The sequence below is a fragment of the Scophthalmus maximus genome, chromosome 7 (assembly GCF_022379125.1).
Source record: "Scophthalmus maximus strain ysfricsl-2021 chromosome 7, ASM2237912v1, whole genome shotgun sequence".
NCBI lineage: Eukaryota > Metazoa > Chordata > Actinopteri > Pleuronectiformes > Scophthalmidae > Scophthalmus > Scophthalmus maximus.
Window position 1 is genome coordinate 16,776,112 of NC_061521.1, and position 20,398 is coordinate 16,796,509.

Sequence of the window (20,398 nt, forward strand, 5' to 3'; positions counted from 1 at the left end):
AAGCAGGTACAATCAGCTGGTCGGCCACAAACCTGCCTCTGAACACGGTGACAGGTTCTGTTTTAAAAAGAAAACACATCAAAGGAATATCCCCATCCCACCGAAACTCGGGGCTTCCATTTTCATCTTACTACAGCTGCAGACAGTTTTTTCTTTTTTTTTTTCCAGGCTTCAGACACTGTGTGTGCTTCAAGATAAAAAAAAAAATGGGAAAAGAGTCCAGTGGATGTGCTCTGCTCTCGGCGCTGCACAGAAATGCACAGGGATGCAAATTGTGACTGATTTATGCCCACTGAGCTTCTTGGCACAGGTGCCGTGTGTGTAAGTAAATTTGAAAAGTGGACCATAATGTAAATCAGCATCATGCCAAACACGCTGTGTGGGGATTATCATATCATGTATTACCCGTGCATGATTTTGCACATGCGCAGTGAGCTCTTTCCCCCTCCTCGCGCCAACTAAACCCAATCTTAAACCCTTGAGCAGCCGCAGACGGATCATCCGAGAGGAGAAGTGTCAGACGGATACGGATTTGGGCTCTGCAGTCTGCAAAGGAAAACTGTCATTTGTTCTCATCTGACAGTTGTTTTTTTCCTCCCCTCCCTTTAAAGAAAAAGTGCGATGATGAATGATTTCCATCAGATCCTTTTTCACCAGACGCCTTGCTCATCTTGACCAATGGGATTAGGTCGAAAAGGGTGAAAGTTGGATTTAGTAAATCAGTTGTTCGTTGTGGTTCTAACCTGCAATAATCCGGACCAGAGTTTGACAAAGAAAGGCAGAGAATCGGACTTCATCTGAAAGGATGCGTGTAGGTGAGTGAGATTATTCACATTTGCACGATTTGCAATGTGGTGATTAGTGAAACTACCATCCGACCTGTGCACGAATGATTGATGTAGGGTTTCTAACCTGTGATCCCCTTTTTACGAAGTAACCTTTTGACGTATGTGAAGCCTATATTGTTAACCCACTTCTGATATTGTAAATTCAACCCGCAATCCGTATAATTTGATAAGTGTACAAGGATCACGCGAACAAAAAAAAAAAAAGAAGAAAAAGAAACGTTTTATTTCTACACAGTTCCTGAAAAGTGATATTAGAATCATGCTTAGACCTTTGTTAATGTTTGGAAAAAGCCAAACCAACCCCTTTTGTTTTTAACATTTCTTTACCATTCATGGCTACTGAAGTGACAGCTCCGGCCCCACACACACACACACGCACACACACACACATTGTTAGGAGTGAGGTATTTGTGACAGCACATTAGAGATAAGTAGTGATTTGTATTGTTAGAAGAGGATCTTTGGATCATTTTAAAATCAACTTTGACATGACACATGGCAACATGGACTAAATGATTGAGAGGCCCGTGTGAGCGGTGCGGCTTGGAAAATAAATATGTCCTAAATGTTTTTGAACTGGTCTTAGTTGTCACATGGAACTAGAGTCAATGCTGCACAAATGTCCACAGTCGTTTTAACTGCTGTTCTGTGCACTGCAGTTTGTCATTGGACGGTCACAGCAACATAACGATATAACAAGCAACATAGCAACATGTCAACTTGCCACTTTGGAGAAAACTCAAAGCAAATTTCCGTGGCTTGTTGCCCTCGGGCGAGCTGCTCGATTTAGGTCATATTTTATGTAATGTGGCACAAGATCTGATTTCATGAAGCAATAGACTGCACACTATACACTGTGTTACATATATAAAAAAAAACCTTCAACAACAATTGAAGAAAAAGTAAGATGTAAAAATAGGAGTAAGAGTTTCAGAAGCAGATGGTGGAAGCAGCAGGTCATTATTCTCTCCCTGTTTTTGAACTCCATAGCCCTGACCTGTTGTATACATGAAGGGTATCCCCCTCTTTCCTTTATTTAAATAATTTGTACCTCCTCACACACTCTGGGTTCTTTTACAGTCTGGATATTTCTCCTCTTCATTGAGGAGGGATTTGCTCTGGCACAGAAGACGAGAGGTATGACCGATAACCTTCACCCTTTTTCCACACGTATTGCTACACAGATGCATCTTAGATGTTGATAGTCTTTATGTGGTATTTTGATTTGTTCGATTTACTGACACAATATCGCATTTGATTGTCGTTTCACAATGCAGATGCAGGTGCAGGACCACAGGGAGTTAAACCCTCTCAGAGGCCGCATCGTTCTCGTCATTGTGGAACCTGGGCCCGGGACACAGAGGGCGGCAGCTTCAGCTCCCCCAACTACCCGAACACGTACCCTCCCAACAAGGAGTGCCTTTATGTGCTGGAAGGTAAACAACAGTATGTGCCTGTTCACCACCAGCACCACTGTTTAATTTGTTTTGTGCTCAAATAACCAAGAATTTAAACTATTATTAACTCCTTCCTTCGACAATGCAATATGTCATAATAATCAATGTGTCCCACCTTGTGTCCGGATTATATTCGAGGTTGTGTTAATAGTAGCATAGACAATTTCTTTCAAAGCCAACTGGCACTTTTCCACAGTGCATTCCTCATTTTCTTGCACCTTGCCTTATTTTGTGCTTCAATTTCCCCATAACTGCCTCTGGAGCCCTCGAAAACAAAGCTCACAAATGTCTAATCTCGTAACACTACATGAAAAATCGGCAACACTGAAAGAAATCTGAAAGGAGCAGATGTTTGGTTTTTTTTCATGATTCTATGGTAGTATTTTATGCCTGAATGACCTCTGTGGCAGTAGAAGTGACGCACCATCGCCATCCTTCTCCCAGCGCTGCCCCGCCAGAGAATAGAGCTCCAGTTCAATGACGCCTTCTACATCGAGGCGTCATTCGAGTGTCGTTTTGACCACATCGAGGTGCGGGACGGTCCCTTCAGCTTCTCGCCACTCATCAATCGTTTCTGCGGCTCGGCCAGTCCCGGACTCGTCCTCTCCAGTGGACGCTTTATGTGGATCCGCTTCTTCAGTGATGAAGAGCTGGAGGGAATCGGCTTCCATGTCCAGTACAGCTTTACTGCAGGTGATTCAAACACAGTGGGACGGTTCATCGATCCCCGTACGGCAATGTGCTCACTACACCATCCTGATCGCAGCCGCATCCTCATCTTATCTGCTTAAATAAAGCTTTAGTCAAATACAATCAAATATCTGCATTCTGACTGATGATGACCCTCATATTGTGAGTTGTATTACATATTGTTATTTCCTTCTAAAGACCCTGAATTTCATCTTCACGTGGGAGGACTTCTAAACCCCATTCCAGGTATAGTGCAACTACACACTTACTTGATGCATGCAAAGTGACAGCACTTTCCCCTCATCACCATCCCAAATATCATTTTTCTATGTTGTGTCTCCACTTCCTCTGCCTCTGTGTCGTTTGTCAGATTGTCAGTTTGAGCTGTCTGGGGCTGACGGCCTGATCCGTTCCAGTCAGGTGGAGGAGGAGTACAAAGTGAAGCCCGAGCAGGCGGTGGACTGCATCTGGACCATACGAGCTCCAACAAACAACAGGGTATGGCGTTTGATATGAAATACTGTTGAGAGTTTGACGATTCTTGGCAAGCTAAATGAATTAGTTCATTTTGCTAATCCACTGTTCCAGTCAGTTATAATACATCTTTTCTTTTTCTTATTTGGTTATTAATTGAATGTCTTAGGGTTACATTTAGCGTGACAAGTAGTCGAAAAAAACAAGACATTTGAAGAGGTCGCCTTGGGGTTTAGGAAATGCAACAGGCATTTTCAATCAATTTATCATCAAAACAATGGTCAGATAAATGGATAACAAAATTCTCTTTTTGCCTCTTAGCTGATGCACAAAAACTGCGAGTCTCATTTTCTTCATTATGAGTAATACACGCATAAAATGCAGTGCCAGGGACTTAGTGATGACAGATTATGCAGAAGGGGAGAAGGGCTGGGGGAATTAAAGGTAAGTTAAGAATTATAGGGAGATATGAAAAACAACCCCTCCACAAAATAAAGTGAGGAGAGGGGATGTGATTCATTGGGAACAAGATGACAGGACAGTGATCTCCTCCATCTTGATCCCCTTCACATCTGCTGCGATGTTTGTCTGTCCCATATCCTTCACATAATCACAAAGACAAAGCATAAGGATTTCAACTGCATTTCACAAAAACAGCAGATGAATTTGCTTTTATGTATTTTATAATCTTTCAGACAGTACATCCAATGCTTAACACATGTGCAAACATAGACATTTATAAACCAGAAGTCTATATAAGGACACGTACAATAAGGCTGGGTTGAAATGATTTATATTTGAACCTGTAATGCAGACATGGCTATTTATGTATAAATAAGAAGGCAAAATTGTCTTCTTATATATACATATAAATAAAGTGAACTGCATGAAAAATGAACTAAATGTGCAGTATATCTCTTCGTCATTGCTTATTCCAGATTTACCTACGATTCTTGGAATACCAGATGGAAAACTCAAATGAATGCAAGAAAAACTTTGTGGCTGTTTATGACGGCAGCAATGCCATTGAGGACCTGAAGGTAATATTTAATAGTTTATGCTATGAACTGTAAAATGAAAGCCCCTTTGGTCTGATGTACTTTGTTTGTTACACATATTCTCTCACTTTTGAGCTTCTCTCCATGTAGCAACTGTTCTACAGACCTTGGCCTCAATGAGACTACACATCCCAAACTATGAGAGAAAATGACGTGTGGTTTCTTGCAGGCCAAGTTTTGCAGTACAGTAGCTAACGACGTCATGCTGGACACTGGTGTCGGAGTAGTGAGGATGTGGGCTGACGAGACGAGCCGTCTCAGCCGTTTCCGGATGCTGTTCACTTCTTTTGCCGACCGTGAGTTCCTCCTCCGATTTTAATGTTTACCAGTGTCCCCTTGGTTTAGTTTCTGCATCTGCGAGAGGAACAGTGATGGATGTGTGAGCGCAAACAGATTTGTAACAGCCCCCTCTTGTGGTTTCAATTGAACAGTGCAGCCTCCTAAGAGTAAAATAGAAGTTGTACAAAACACATTAAACTACATTTCAAAATATAAGAAAATGCTTGGTTTCGTCTGTAATTCAATAAGACGAATTTCCTCTTTCTATTTAAGTCTTTGCCTCGTCAGCTAGCTTGCATCGTGTACTGACACGCCGTTGTTTGTGTTGCAGCACCGTGTGCAGCCAGTGCGTTCTTCTGCCACAGTAACATGTGCATCAACACCTCTCTGGTGTGCAACGGCATACAAAACTGTGTCTTTCCTTGGGATGAAGGCAACTGCAAAGGTACTCTAGCTGTGCAAAATCACTTACTGTAATTCTTTCTTTGGAATGCCGAGTGTTGTATTTTGTAATAAAATGTGTCGCTGTGTCACATCGAGGGTTCTTTTACCCAAATATCCCAGCAAGTTTTCTATGTAATTTTTTCAACCTGACCCTACAGTGAATTTAGGTCAGTGTTGGACACTATAAAATATTCCCACAAAATTTCCTCTTAGCAGGAAAAGCAGGATTGCAACTTCTTGCCACGATCTTCAAGGTCTTTTGGCTGAAAAGTGGCTCTTGGTCAGTGCTTTGGCTCTTAGTGAAGCCTCTGCATTGTTCCTGTCAAACCAAAGAGAGACGCGTGTATGATGATGGGAGGAGTGTAGTAAATGACTGATGTGTCTCTGAATGCCCGTCAACATTTATATCTCTTTATCCCTCTCTTCATCTCCATTGTCCAGAGAAAAAGAACAAAGGTCTTTTTCACCACATCACAAAGACCCACGGGACAATAATCTGTGTGTCTACGGGAGTTGTGCTGCTGCTACTCATTGTCTCCATCCTGGTGCAAGTCAAGCAGCCACGAAAAAAGGTAATGAAGTCACAATCATGTCACAAAATATTGGTGTAGAATAGGTTAATTTACTAAGTGTGTTTAATCGTACTTTAAAGGTGTTGGTACGTAAGAATAACCTGTTTCCCCGGGGCGACTTCCAGGAAGTGTTTGACCCTCCCCATTATGAACTCTTTACTCTCAGAGACAAGGTTAGTTTAATTAGTTTGATCTGTTATTATCTCAACATGGTCGTCATGTTCCTTTAAAACTATAAATGTGGAATTATCCTCTTCAGGACATGTCTGGGGACCTTGGCGAGTTATCGGAGGAACTCCAGTCCCTGCAGGCGCTCAGGAGATCCTCATCAGGTTCACGCTGCGTACACGAACACCACTGTGGCTCTCAGGCCTCCATCACCTCCGTCAAAGCCAGTCAGGGTGCACATGGCCTGGGCAGGGGATCCATGGAGATCCCTTCTTTCAGAGGGGACTTCCAGAGCACCTTACCTCCCTTCAGGGACTTGAACAGCAGCCTGCGTAAGAAGAGCTGGCCCAGTATGAAACCGGGCCGGATGCCGAGCCATCACAGTATGGGGGACAGAGCACTGGAGCGGCAGGATAGAGTGATGGAGGAGGATGTAGAAGAGGAGGAGGATGGAAGGTATGATGTGTATGTACGCAGAGCAGGAAGCCGAAGAGGGAACTGTGAAATTGCCCAGCAAAGATCCTTGTCCATGGACTTCTGAAAAGAAGAGACAAGGTTGGTGCAGTGAACACTACAGCAACAACATTTTCAAATCAGTGCCACATCTGGGAGAACTCACACATTTACAGGATAAAGGAAAACTAAAGACACTGTGGATATATTTAGTTGAATACATTTTACTGTAATGCAAATAGACTTTGTTGAAGTACGTTTTGAATCAATGTTTGTGTTCTAGAAGAAAGTTTTAAGAAGAAGCATGGTTACATTTTGTGCAAAAATAAAGGAGGAAAAAATATCACTTTTGCTTAATCTATTACCTGTGTTAAAAAATAAACATCTACATTTCCTCAGCACGGGTTAAGGAAAAGTCTTCTGTGTAGTAAGTTTTTAACAGCAGAGATAGAAAGTCCCTCAGTGCTTCTTCCCTGCGGATGGGTGTGTGTTGATCAGGAATCTTCAAATAGGTTTGTCACACCGGTTTGATTGGCGGAGTTACCTCTGTAATTTTGGTGGACTGCCAAAGTGTTGCGTTGTTATAATCCAACCAACTCCAAACTCTCCACTGGCGCACCTATCCCTGTCAAACACAAACAACTGTGTTTTTGTTTTTTTAAATTTCCGGATTGTACAGACTGAGTAACTGATGGATTAGCACATTAACCTTTGATTGCCGAGTTTCCTTGTAAAGTTTTTTTTTCCACCATATATATAGGACCACAAATTAACACGTGCAACATTGAAAGGTGGATTAAATGTGTTGTTTGATGTGTTAATGTGTTGCATTCCACTGATGATGTCAACGGAGATCAGAAAATGAACTTGTGAAAGTTGTTCTGGAATTAGAAAACTGGGAAGTGTCTCTGAAAATCCCACAAATATGTATTACATTGGCTTTTCTCAAAGAGACACAGCTTTGTGACCAGTGTGCCAGTCTACTTAGATAACCAACGAGAGCTGGAGGACAGAGCCCATTTAAAAACCCAGAGTCATTTATAGGCCACAGCCTCGCAGTTTAGACAGCAGGCCTGTAGGGTTAGTTCATCATATTCAGAAAATTCACCGGGCAGATAATTAATGGAGTAACTATGCGTACACACAAGCACATGAACATGCAGTCCTGTTGCTACAGGATGGGTGGCACAACCATTGACCCCGTCATGTACTTGATGTCTGAAGTATAGTCTGATGTGAGGATAGATAATGTTAATATATCGTTTGTGATGTCTTACACTGGGCTGACCAAATGTTTTCATGAATTGGCCAATTAATAGAAGAATTCAGATTTTTTTCGCAATCTTTCTTTCCCAGGGATATTTGCTGAGTATAGTTTTTTAGGTGAACTGTAGTGCGTAGTCATATTTTGGAAAAGGCAGCATATTTCAGGCTCATAAAATAATGAATCTCCAAGGAAACTGAAACTAGGTCAATAGGTGCAGTTGATGCAGTCTGCATGAATTTTTATAACATGGATATATAATGAGTGCCCAACTTATCATGATACAGAGGTGCTTGTTATTCTCGCCTCGACTTGAATTTATATTGAACACCAAATGATCAGACATATCTTGTCTATCTCCAGATGTGCTATTTCTGTATGATTCAATATCTTATTTTTACATTTTTACAAACCTTGTGTTATATCTGATGCAGCAGGAACATGGGAGAGAAGACTTAATGTAGGTGCTGAAGCAGAACTCGGGCAGTTCTTGACATGCACTCAAAACCAAAAGGAACAAGACTTACAGAGTTGTCAGACAGGCACGAGTCAAAAACCAGGGAGAGGATTCAAACAGGCAAGCAAGCTCAGGGGAACACGCAAAATAACAAAATCAAAATGAACGATCAAAATGTCCGACTCAGGCAAAACACGAGGAACAGGTAGTTACAATATGCATCAAATACATTTTAATGATTATGGGGCCAGCAAAGAAATCATAGGCATAACTCAACGTCAAGTTTACTTTAACGTACTAAACAATAATAAGTGAGTTTGATGAAAAATAAAATAAAAAGCCTAAACGGGTTGGACTGCCGTCAGTCAACCATTAACAGAGTTCAACTCAAGCAAAGGCACACACTTTGCATAATCACACACCATTTTTATGAGATAATTTGTGAGCTGTGGTGGCACGCAGACATAACAAACCAGTGTTCCTTCTCTCGTCTGTAACAGCTCAGCATTCCTCACTGTTCCGATACACGTGTGCTCCTGAGACTGAACTCTGTGTTAACGCTGGTGACATGTGCTTCTAATTGGCAGAAATGTGACTGCAAATTCTGCCACATCCACATTTTCCATCATTATTATCTTGAACTGGCGCGACAGCTAATGAACACACAAAAAACCCCACATTAATAGATAATACAAATTAACTTATAAAATTAACATAAAAATCACACGCCACAATAATACCATAATTCTCTATGACATCTTTAATAAAACAACACATATAAATACAATACAATTCTACTTTTTTTCCCCCCAGTACTACAAAATTGCTACTCTGCTAGTAGCTCTACTATGACTTAATTATAAATATAAATTCAACAGTTGCAATAAAACACGTCAGTTGATGCTTGCTCAAAGAGTCTTCGTTTCTTTCAATTAATTTTCTCTTCAGTCCACGAACGGAACGGGAGCATTTTATGTTTCAGTCTGAATTGTTACGACTTCATGAAGTTTGCAGGCATTCAGTCAGTCCTCCTCAGGCCGATATGTTGTGCCAACAATTTCTCTTTAGTGTGTTTTGAGTCAGCGATCAGGATGAGCTCCTCAGCGACTCATCAAAGAAGGCGAGGCGGGCGTACGCCACTAAGGGGGTGTTCTCCCCGAGAACGGCCTCCGTGAAGTTTGGTCGTCTCCAGGCGTAAACCATACTGTTCAGGAAACCTTGCAGGGACACATTGGCAGCCTGAAATAAAAAAAAAAAAACAATGACTTGCAACGCAGACATCAAATAAAATTCTTATATTTTATCCCAAATCTTGTTCCTGTATGTACCTGTATCATATAAAGACCAAATAGAACCTGCTGTTCAACATTTGTCCGTTTCATGAGGGTGGACAGCAGAATGAGGACAAGAGCTGCAAGCACAAGTAATATAAAAGATCAATGTGAATTCAAGTCAGTGAAAGAAATGACATTATTTTTTAAATGTTTGTGCGATGTGTCTATGTACCTGGTGCCCAACAGAATAATATCACCATCACCATATTTCTTGCTGTAGAAAACACTCTTTTGAATCTCCTTCGTGACCGTCCGTCTCCTTCCACTGGAAAAAGACCCTGATGCTGATGTCTTTCATACCATTTACCAACATTATAATAAATAACCTGAAAAAAAAACAACCACGCATGTAAATATGAAATACCAAACCTTTAAATTGCACTGTTATTCAAAAAAATAATAATTACATTACTATAAATATAAAACTGCACATAAAAATTCTTCTTAAAGTAGTGTAACTGCTTTTGACTTACAGAGCAAGACAGCATCACTGGTATCACCACGAGGAAAAGAAAACTTTTGATGAAAGTGTCATGGACTATCTCCTGTTGAGAAAAGAAAATCCTGTGAGCACAAACAGAAGCAACTCATTAGAAGAAGCTGCCTTTTATTTGCTTTGATGAATAAAAATAAAGCCACCCCCTTTATGGTAAATACAACGTGCAGCAAAACCAAATAGAGATTGGAAACAATCATAAAATCTGTGAAATAAAACACTACAAATAAAAATCAATGGTAACAAGAAATAAAAGATAAAAGCAAATGTATCAAATTGTGTCATGAGAGAGTTTAACACTCACGGGATCTGAGCGGGAGTCCGTCCAGACGTGCAAGAACAAAATACACCTGAGGGGGGAAAAAAAGAAAAATCACCAAGGTCAAAACCCCAAGAGAACAGATTATTTCACTTCTGTAACTTCTTTGATACAAATGACTTAATTGAAGGTTGTGTGTGTGTCTCACCTGGTGCTGTACGTGCTCTCATTGTGTACGATCAGTGACCTGTCTGGAATCAGCTGTGTTGTTTTTATGAAGTGAGTGAGTACATATGATAAGTATATTGTTATAGGAATTAGCCTGGGATATTGGACAGAGAGAGAGAGAGAGAGATAGTTAAATTCTGCCAGGAATGATATCAATAAGGTCCCGAAAGGTAGAGTTCAATGAGTGAATTACAGTTTTAAAGTACCAAAACTCACCACACTATGGCATATACAGGAAAATCCACTATTTTTCTTCTGCACTGACTCTGCAAAGCAAGACAGAAGGCGAGAAAGAAATGATTGAAGCCATCGTGACGGTGTTCAGACAAATTATAATCTACGAATGCAGTTGAGTGTTTACCTGTCCACCCTCGTCGTCTGCTGGTCTCGCTCTCCATCCTTGGATCGCATTCTTCGACTTCCACGCGTAAACCACCACCAGCAGGAATGAAATAAAGTAAAATGTCTGGGACAGAACAGATAAGCACACAAAGAATATAGTGTGATGAATCACGAAGCTGAAGGATGATCACTTAAATTCATCTCTGCATATTTGTTTGCAAACATTACAGTAAATACCAAAGGGTTTGTGTGAAGTGATGTCATTCACGGTTTGTGGTCAACTGAGGTTGAATTGAGGTTGATAACATTACTGCTCTTTGTCTTTATGGGGACATTCTTTATGAGTCTTTCTTAGGACATTTTTACTATTCAGTTTAGTTTCATGTAGATAAAGACCTGCTTGTAAAACAAAAAGCTGCTTTACAACAACAAACTAATTCACAACCTCAACCTGAAAGGAATCTAGTATGTTTGTGTTTCTACGTTTCATTCTTTTCTCTATTTGTTTTATGAAAAATCAACTCTGCCCTCAACTCTTATCATGGCGAAAATAATGTGAAGTCACAAAACGTGAGATTCACTCTAATGCTATCAACAATTTACCCACAGAACAATCATAACCCTTTAAAAATGTGAACAGTTGGAACAATTACACTTTTACAACATGAAACATGCAGCGTCAGCGTCAGTTAGCAAAACTGCTCACAACTTTACTTTATAGATGCTATATAAGGAACACTAAGTTTTTGGTTAATTCTACTGCCACGATTACGTGTTGCCTCTCAGTCACAATCTTGAGTGACTCAGAGAAAATCCTGAGACCTGATGCTTCATCTGGGAAGTACCTTTGGATGTTTTTTTTATTTTTATTTTTATAAACTCAAGCCTATCTCCTCTCTCTGCACCTCTATTGACAAAAAAGACCAAACAAAACTTCCAATATGACTTCCACCATCACCACCACACAGTAAAACAAATTATGTATATGTCTGAGCCTATTCTAACAGAGTGAAAGTATCTGCTCCTCACCAGTGACAGCGGCAGGCTGTATTGGCAGATGATTTCATTGCTGTTGGTTACAACTTTGTTCATGACACTGGTGGACATCAGGACCAGAGCAGCCAGGAGGTCTGCCAGGGCGAGCTGCACCAGGAGGTGCACCTACACACAACCCCCTCAAAAAGTTAAGACATCTTCTGCGGCCGATTGTGCCACATACAGACAGGATCATGCTGTGCTTCAACACTTAGGTCGGGCAGTGATGAAACAAACCTATCAAATATCAGCAATATAAAATATGACCCTTAACTTAGCAACAATATACAGTGATACGAAAGCACCATCCACAAAAACTGGACACAAGAATACAGACAGCACTTACACAAATACATACGACACGACTCACCTGCTGTTTTAGATGCCTCCTTCTCACTATGGAAACCAACAGGACAGAAAAACTCCCAATCAAACTACATTGAATGAGAAATATAGGAATATTAAAAAATGTCAGCAACACATTAAATTCAGTCATATTATTAACCATGTGGTTTAAAATCAACGAGGAACGTGAAGTTGTAAACTGATGGTAATTTAGGAACCAAATCAACACTAAACCTGAGCCAAGGATGGGATCAGATCAGTGTCTGACTTTCTACACTTTTTTTGTCTAAAAGATCATTTATTATTTATTTAATTTATTATATTATTTACACATGTGAGCCCTGCAAAAAAAGTCCTCTGAAAATTGTGTGCTCATTTAATCATAAGCTTCCTCTTAGCTCTTAACTAACTGAAGACACAGAGGGTATGTATTTTATCACTTATTGAGTCTTCTCTTCAAATTGTTTTACTTCCTTTGCCAAAGAGCAGAAACACTGGAGGAATTCATGAAGAAAGTATAGGCCTGTCTCTTGTTACCTTACTGGTTTTGGCAGATTAAATTAAGCTGGTAATGTAATTCAAGCATGTAACTGAAAAGGTATGGGGAAGCATATTACCTGGGAGTGAGTAACACTAAGTACACAGTCGTGAGAACATCAATCTGAAAAACATAATGCACACATGTTGTTTATGTATGGCAGTCAAAAGATTTCTCTCCAAAAGTTTTTTTAATACAAAGAGGCTGTTTTCAAATTATATATTTTTTTCATGAACAGGAAAGTATTGCATGTAATGCCTACCTGATGTAAACTGAGTATACCATTGAGCTCCATGGTAAAAGTCCAGTTATCAGTCTATCCAAAATCCACACCTTTCTCCATAACAGGGCTTCATGAAAAGCTTTTCCTTTCAAAGCGCACGTCTTTAAAAGTCTGCACCTTGTCACCTGCTGCTGCTCGGACTCCACCTGCTCTGGGTGTGTGCTTGTGTGTTGGCCTTTGTCCCGTGAATGGGTTGGTATCACGCCAATGCTTTTGAATGGGAATCCCCAAGTAGAATGGGAATAGTCCCCGTCTTACCAACTTTCAAGGAACAAAGACAGTAACAGTGAAATGGTCTTCCCTATGTATTATTTGGAAAGGACCAAGGTACCCTCTCTTGGTTATTAGGGCTAAAATTCCTACCAAAATAACAGATGCACATGCCCTCATTTCCTCTGCTGCCAGGTTACATGTTTGTCATCTGCTGTCGTAGGAATTTCTTTAAATTTTATAACTCGTTGCATCGATAACCAACAGATCCAGATGCACACACACACACTGCACAGGATGTCTGTGTACTGCAACTGTCAGGCACCCTGGTCACTAGATGCACAGTCCAGCACCATGGCTGTGTATGTAGCTGCGACAGTTAATCGATTAATCAATTAGTAATCGACTAATAAATTAATCGACAACTATTTTGATAATTGGTTTTAGTAATTGCTATGAAACAAAGGGTGATTTCTTCTGGTTTCTTTGCTCCTCTATGACAGTAAACTGAATAGCTTTGGTGTGTGGACAAAACAAAAGATCATCTTGGGGTTTTGACATTTTTCAGAGAAAATAATCGGCAGATTAATCGATAATAAAAGTAATCGTTAGGTGCAGCCCTAGATGTATTAGATGCCAGCAAACACTTGCACCACAGCGACATCTAGCGGTGGGAATCGACCCTGCATTAAACAATAATGTGAAATGAAAACAAATCGTTTGAGAAATGTAATGGAAGCTTTTTTCCCACATTTTGTTGAAGTAATGTCCTCTGCGACACGATAGTGTAGGATATACCTGTACGAAGAGAATAGCTCAAATGTGTACGTTTTAAAACAAAACAATTTTAAAAAAGCCGCTGTTTACGTGTGGATGTGTCAATAAAGCTAATTCAAAGTGATGACGTCGTGGATTCCACGTTGGCCCGGACGTGGCAGTAGCAGCGGACCTGTGACTCAGAGCGACCGGACCCGCACCAGCCAGTGACTGAACACCGGAGCTTCCACACGACCTGTCCGCCATGGGGCTCACCATCTCGCAAGTGTTCGGCCGACTGTTCGGCAAAAAACAGATGAGGATTCTGATGGGTGAGTGGCGAAAAAGACCTTGTGTGGCTCAAACGTCGGTCGGCGGCCGCGGCACGGCTCGTAGCCTTTTAGCTAGTCGTCGGTGAGCCGTTAGCTAGTCGTCGGTGAGCCGTTAGCTAGTCGTCGGTGAGCCGTTTACAGAACATATGGGACAGCAGCGGAATTAAAAACCAACGGAGAGAAGGTAAATTGGTGGTAGTTGAAAAAAAAGTAAGAAAGAGGTAAAAGCAAGTTCAAACATCTGTTGTGTTTTTTTCATGGAAGTTTGGCGACTGACGTCTGTGAACGCAACTTCATTCCATCCCTGAAATTCAAATACCACACTTTTACACTATGTTAGCTGAGTGAAAAGAAGGGTTGTCTGACTGTCAGTTGTCTGTCGCCCCGGTTGGTTTTTATTAATAAATAAATAAATAAAACAAATAAAAAAAGAAAGTCGCTAACAGATCATCATCTTGTCACCTCTCGTGTCAGAGACACTCCCCTGGCTGCCGGGCCGCCCCGGGAGCGACGTGTTCTCGGTGGCGTCACCAGACCTCATGATATTATCAATGGAGATAGTTTGATTTTTCCTCATCGATACTAATCATCGAGACTGGCTCGGTTCAGTCACGTGTCCTGTGTTGTTTCATGACCTCTGCCGTCTGATCGTTTGACCTGTAGGGAAAAAACACTGGTTGTGTAATTTAAAGCCTGTTGTCATCCATCGCTCTCATGTCTCCTCTCCTGATGTCAAAGTTGATTTTTTATTTATTTTTTTTTGCTTCCCTGTAGTTGGACTGGACGCAGCAGGGAAAACGACCATCTTGTACAAACTGAAGCTGGGGGAAATAGTGACCACCATCCCAACCATCGGTAAGAGAGATGGTTATCTTTTTTGTTTGTTTGTTTGCTTGGTGCGTGCGCACCTCACATTAGTAATATATACATGTGTGTGGTTAAGATCGTTTCCTTCTAATTCCCCCTGTTAAGGTTTCAATGTGGAGACCGTGGAATATAAAAATATTAGCTTCACCGTGTGGGACGTGGGTGGCCAGGACAAGATCAGACCTCTCTGGAGACACTACTTCCAGAACACACAGGTACGAGTGTGACTGTCCCACTGTTTACAAAATGGACTATTGTCACAGATTGCACCAATCATCACTTTAATTCATGTGTGTTTTTTCAATAATTTATATAATACAGTGTTGGGGGAGTAACACAATCCATGTTACTGTGTTATGCCTTTTAGAATTTTATCAGAATACATATAGTCATAGTATAGAATAATAGTTACATTCTTCATATCAAGACTCCATAAAGGGATTACTTTTTTATGTTTGCATTATTCACTCTGAAAATTAAAAGTAGTTGAATGGCTTTCTGACTGCGGATCAGCCTATTAACTTTGTCAGCACTGCAGCTAGTGGCCAAATAAAGTCTACCTAACAAACAAACCAAACAAGTACAACATGCATGAAGTGCTTTATATTTTTGGCCAACTATTTCAGTCCAGTACTGTTTAGAAACTGCCTTCGTTCCTAAATGTCTGGGAACATTGAGAACTACAACTTTTTGGAATGCTAGCTACCTTCCTTGCTCTGTGCAGCATCGTGTGCGCGCACACACACACACACACACACACACACACACACACACACACACACACACACACACACATACAGTGTTTGTGTGTTATATTTATTATTAGGGGGGCAGTTTGATCATATTCATTAAAGTTGCACTGTTTTTAATATCAACAGTGTTTTAGTACCTGTACAATTCCGAAAAGGGTTCAATTTAACCACTGTTTTTTACCATCCAGGGCCTGATCTTTGTAGTGGACAGCAATGACAGAGAAAGAGTGGCAGAGTCTGCAGAAGAGCTCTCAAAGATGGTAGGTATTCATTATGTTTAGCTCATTAGAGGTGATACTGCAGTATTATTGTGCACTGTGCAATTATGAATGTCACTGTGTCTCCCACTGGGGCTTGGTATGAGAACAAATAGTGTTATTGTTTGTTCCTCCTTGCTCCTTTAATGTGGAATGAGCCTCCCACCAGTTGCAACAGTGGAGTCGCATTCTGTCGGGAACTTGGTGTAGTCAACTTCTTGGTGACTAAACAAAATAGTTTTAGATGAGTGAAGATGAAGTGTCCACTCAGTTAAATGTCTCTTTACTAGGACTCTATGTTTGCGACCGTGCACAACTTTTCATTTTTGGATTTTACATCAGTTTACATCGTCTATTGACATTATTTTGCCCTCATCAGTTTTCATGTATTTGTTATTTTGACCAAAAATTTTCCATGTCCCTGTTTTGATAATGCACATGCACCAAATGTCTCTGGTCAGATTTAAGTCAGGGATTTTGTGATGACGTAGTCGGCTTCTTAAACCTCTGAGCCGCAAGAAACTCCAGGAAACTGCCTTTTTGTATTGTTGTATTGTTGTATTGAAGCTAGTGTAACGTCTCTTCTCTCTGTTTTTATTCAATCATTATTTGCATCATATGCAGTCTGAAGCACATAATGATGTTTAACTTGACCCGTTTTATTTTTAAATCTTAACTTCTTTTTTTTTAAATCTGACTTCTTCAGAAATTCTTATGATTTTAGAATGTGTTTAATGTTTTGGCCCTAATATGAAATCTCAGTGCTGACATTCAAATCTCTGTTTTCTGCCTCTCTAGTTGCTGGAGGACGAGTTGAAAGATGCTGTTTTGCTGGTGTTTGCGAACAAACAGGACCTCCCGAATGCCTTATCAGTCACCGAACTCTCAGAGAAACTCGGCCTCCATGATCTCCGCAACAAAACCGTAAGTAATCTGAATAGAAATCTGATCCTTTCAGCGGCCGTAAGGTTCAAAAATGTTACCATGCGCATGGAGCTGTATTCATATTCCGCTAAGTGAAACCATCTCTGAACCCACAGTGGCACATTGAGTCAACCTGCGCCACCCTTGGCAACGGGCTGTACGAAGGACTTGACTGGCTATCCCAAGAACTCTCCAAGAACTAACAAGCGATTGGCTGGACAGAAGAGAGCGAGAGAGACTGAACACCACAGGACAGGAGAGAAGGCACGGACATCAATCAAGAAACATTTGGTCTTCCAGCACCGATGTTCAAAAAAGGATGAGGCTGGTGGACGATATAATCATCTTTTGGGAAATTTTACTATTACATATTTCTTATTTTCTTATCAATACTCTTACTATATTATTTTTTTCATATTCTACTTTTCTCACTTTGTTCCCAAACTCTTACATGGCAACAAGTTAGAATCCAGTTGCACAATGAGCAAATGGTGTAATAGGGAAACTTCATGGAAACAATGAATAGTGTAATGGGAGTCGTTTTTCCTCCTCGACACCTTGGGTCCTGGCGAGGCAGCATTTGCAGTAATAAACCACTTAAGTCATTATTGTACTTCATAGTCAGGGGACATGATAATATTACCCCAGGGTTTTAGGGAAGGACAACTTGCAGGCTGCTGCAAGTGTTTCCCTTCGTGTGAATTTGACTCCCCTGCAGACCTGACCCTGTGCTCTTCGCTGCTATGCCCTCAATCTCATGCCAACTCATTTCGCCAAAGGCATATAGCCCGTCAAATGAGACGGGAGGATTGCAGTGTTTTCACAGATAGATTTTCTCAGTGATGTGGAACCACGTAGTTTCCAAATAAATGGATCCAAAAAGGAACATTGTGCCTTCTGGTCCCTCTACACAAATCTGTGTAATCCTTTCCTTATCTTATTCGTAGGTCCTGCTCCCTCCTAAGATGCTTTCTTGACTTTGTCTTGCTTTTAAAAGACAAAATATCGCAACAAGGCATTTCCATTTGTGCCGCAGTGGATGCCGTGGTGCTGCAGAACCACACCAGTTTGAGTGTGGGTTTGCTTCCTTGTGACTTGGCATCACTATTGACCAGGATTTTATCCTGTTTAAACATTTGTAAATTCGTCCTCACTCCTCTTCCTCGCCTTTTTAACAACCACAATGAAGAAGGGTTTAAATAAAATGTCAGTTCTTCTATCTTCTCTAACAGTTGATCTTTTTTAACCTAAAAGGAGGAAGGAAGCATCTTTTCAGTGTGGACACAAGGCCAGTGTCTGTGCGTATCAGTAAAGTAGCATTTTTTGGGGGGTTGTCTTGGGTTTGTCTTGGCAGTACTGCTCAGTTTGTTGTATCAGTTGTTGGCAATTACTGTATTATGTTCTTCACCTTTGAAAACAAAAAAACGTACCTGCCCATTGATCTATCTGAATCATACATTCCTACCTATGCTTGCAGATTCTGGAGCTGCCAGCCTTAAAAATTATTTGCTAAAAACCTTTTACAAAAAAAAGCTCTGAATAAAGTCAGCGTTTATGAAAAAGAAACTTGTTTTCGACTGCACTTATTGTTTAGAATAAGCACTTGTCAGTTTACCTGACAAGTGCTTACCTTTGGTGTTGCCTTTAACTCATTTAAAACCTACGAAAAACTTATTTCTGACTAATATATTCAAAGAAGGTAGAAATAGCTCATGCTTTTGAGATTATGTTTCATAATAACACTGAAACACCTAACAGGAACTGGCTGATGAAAGGAAGTTGGGTCTTTTGCTGTCAACTCTTTTGAGGCCTGTGACTACAGCCATAGATCTCTGGCAACAGGCCTGTCTTTATTGCTATAGGGCCTTTCATTTTTCAAACCACTTCCTACCACATCTTACATCATCAGTGTCTTTGTTTAAACTCGAGGCTAATCAGACTGGTTCTGCTGTCGTGCTGAAAACAGCCCCGGCAGGCAAGCTTATTTAGAATAATGAATAAAAAGGTCAGGTGTTAATAAAGATGTGCCTCTCTTAAACTGACAAGTGGAAAGTTAATGGCAGTGCATCAGAAATGCCAATTAATGCAAGAAACCGAGTCTCATTGCGCTGCACTGCGTTTGACCTTTTATTCTGTCCACTAATGACACTGAATGAAACCGATGAGAGAATCGTAGAGAGAATCATGTCGACATCTTACCTGTTAATGGTTCTGTTAAATTCTGCTACATGTTAAGGTCAGTAAATGGTCATTGGATGGATGGTTTTAATGTTGTTTTTTAAGACAAGAATGCAAGACATTCAGAACAACGTCTTCACGGCGTCGCCATAGATAGATGGTCCATGAGGAGAGAAAAAAGTGGGAAACTTAAAATTATGGGGGATGTGATTATAACCAAAAGAGAAAACGTTTCAAACGTAGCGCTGTGGATATGTGAAATATTGGAGGACTTAGCGCTCTGAAGTGTAAGAAAATCCATATATTAAAGTCCAAGTAGCTGTTGCACATGATGCAGTCGTATGAGGGATAAACCTCTTGATCAATGGATGTAGAAAATGTGATCACCTTTACTATGTGTAGAGACACACTTGCTCAGCACCAGGTCTAGATTGGTTTAATATACAACACACTGCTTTCTTGTGTCAATTGATGTTTTTTTTTTTCTTTAGATGAGGGAGGAGATTCATCTCAATGAGGACGATTGTATTTGTATACGTTAAACAGTTGAATTCGCAGTTCAAACCCTGTTAATTACAGCGCTGAATCGACGCCTACTGCATCGGCCATGAGCAACACAGGAGTATATATATCACACAACGGTGTAATACACATTTAGATTGTAACATATGAGGTTTGACTAGTTTATTGTAAAGACATGCAGCACCAAGGAGGCTTTAAGCTCTCCAAGCATAGATATATGTGTCTGATGCCCCTGCCCTCAACACTTACATCTTCTTGCCTGAAGCAAAGGCATGTACGTATGTAAACCTAAACCTGCCCAAACTGGGATCATGCAAAATCTTATTAACACTAATATTTCCTGTTAGTGCTCAGCGACATATCATTTTTTTTTTTTAAATAATTAACTACAAAGTGGCTGCACGGTGGTGTAGTGGTTAGCACCTTCGCCTCACAGCAAGAAGGTTCTGGGTTTGAATCCCGGTTCAACCAGGGCCTTTCTGTGTGGAGTTTGCATGTTCTCCCCGTGTATGCGTGGGTTCTCTCCGGATTCTCCGGCTTCCTCCCACAGTCCAAAGACATGCAGAATGGGGTTAG

General features: G+C 40.7%; 3 protein-coding genes across 3 annotated transcripts; 2 read left to right on the plus strand and 1 right to left on the minus strand.

Moving 5' to 3' along the window:
- The first annotated feature begins 501 nt into the window (after positions 1-501).
- neto2b (neuropilin (NRP) and tolloid (TLL)-like 2b) lies at positions 502-7,201 on the plus strand. The gene is made up of 12 exons (XM_035641692.2): positions 502-815; positions 1,929-1,985; positions 2,126-2,284; positions 2,750-2,998; positions 3,194-3,241; positions 3,366-3,493; positions 4,408-4,509; positions 4,697-4,823; positions 5,138-5,251; positions 5,692-5,822; positions 5,903-5,995; positions 6,082-7,201. Exons 1-12 carry the CDS (start codon positions 806-808, stop codon positions 6,529-6,531), a joined length of 1,668 nt encoding a protein of 555 aa, XP_035497585.2. The 5' UTR covers positions 502-805; the 3' UTR covers positions 6,532-7,201.
- A 1,708-nt stretch (positions 7,202-8,909) lies between these two features.
- On the minus strand, positions 8,910-13,339 carry si:dkey-30c15.2 (uncharacterized protein LOC558938 homolog). The gene is made up of 12 exons (XM_035641694.2): positions 13,004-13,339; positions 12,821-12,864; positions 12,229-12,292; positions 11,853-11,984; positions 10,843-10,947; positions 10,698-10,747; positions 10,462-10,575; positions 10,299-10,344; positions 9,972-10,043; positions 9,671-9,824; positions 9,493-9,575; positions 8,910-9,403 (listed from the first exon to the last, which is right to left on the minus strand). The coding sequence occupies exons 1-12, from the start codon at positions 13,034-13,036 to the stop codon at positions 9,251-9,253; spliced, it is 1,050 nt and encodes a 349-aa protein (XP_035497587.2). The 5' UTR covers positions 13,037-13,339; the 3' UTR covers positions 8,910-9,250.
- Positions 13,340-14,140: 801 nt separating this feature from the next.
- On the plus strand, positions 14,141-18,688 carry LOC118314921 (ADP-ribosylation factor 4). Its single transcript, XM_035641698.2, has 6 exons — positions 14,141-14,322; positions 15,097-15,177; positions 15,295-15,404; positions 16,130-16,201; positions 16,997-17,122; positions 17,239-18,688. Exons 1-6 carry the CDS (start codon positions 14,256-14,258, stop codon positions 17,323-17,325), a joined length of 543 nt encoding a protein of 180 aa, XP_035497591.1. The 5' UTR covers positions 14,141-14,255; the 3' UTR covers positions 17,326-18,688.
- The last annotated feature ends 1,710 nt before the right edge of the window (positions 18,689-20,398 follow it).

Coding starts and splice junctions, on each gene's coding strand:
- si:dkey-30c15.2 (XM_035641694.2), bottom strand. CDS start 13,036: ATGGAGCTCAATGGTATACTCAGTTTACATCAG. Junction 12,865..13,003: donor GTATACTCAGTTTACATCAG/GTAGGCATTACA, acceptor TATGTTTTTCAG/ATTGATGTTCTCACGACTGT. Junction 12,293..12,820: donor TTAGTGTTACTCACTCCCAG/GTAATATGCTTC, acceptor CATTCAATGTAG/TTTGATTGGGAGTTTTTCTG.
- neto2b (XM_035641692.2), top strand. Junction 1,986..2,125: donor TCTGGCACAGAAGACGAGAG/GTATGACCGATA, acceptor TTCACAATGCAG/ATGCAGGTGCAGGACCACAG. Junction 4,824..5,137: donor GTTCACTTCTTTTGCCGACC/GTGAGTTCCTCC, acceptor TTTGTGTTGCAG/CACCGTGTGCAGCCAGTGCG.
- LOC118314921 (XM_035641698.2), top strand. CDS start 14,256: ATGGGGCTCACCATCTCGCAAGTGTTCGGCCGACTGTTCGGCAAAAAA. Junction 15,178..15,294: donor GACCACCATCCCAACCATCG/GTAAGAGAGATG, acceptor CCCCCTGTTAAG/GTTTCAATGTGGAGACCGTG. Junction 16,202..16,996: donor CAGAAGAGCTCTCAAAGATG/GTAGGTATTCAT, acceptor CTGCCTCTCTAG/TTGCTGGAGGACGAGTTGAA.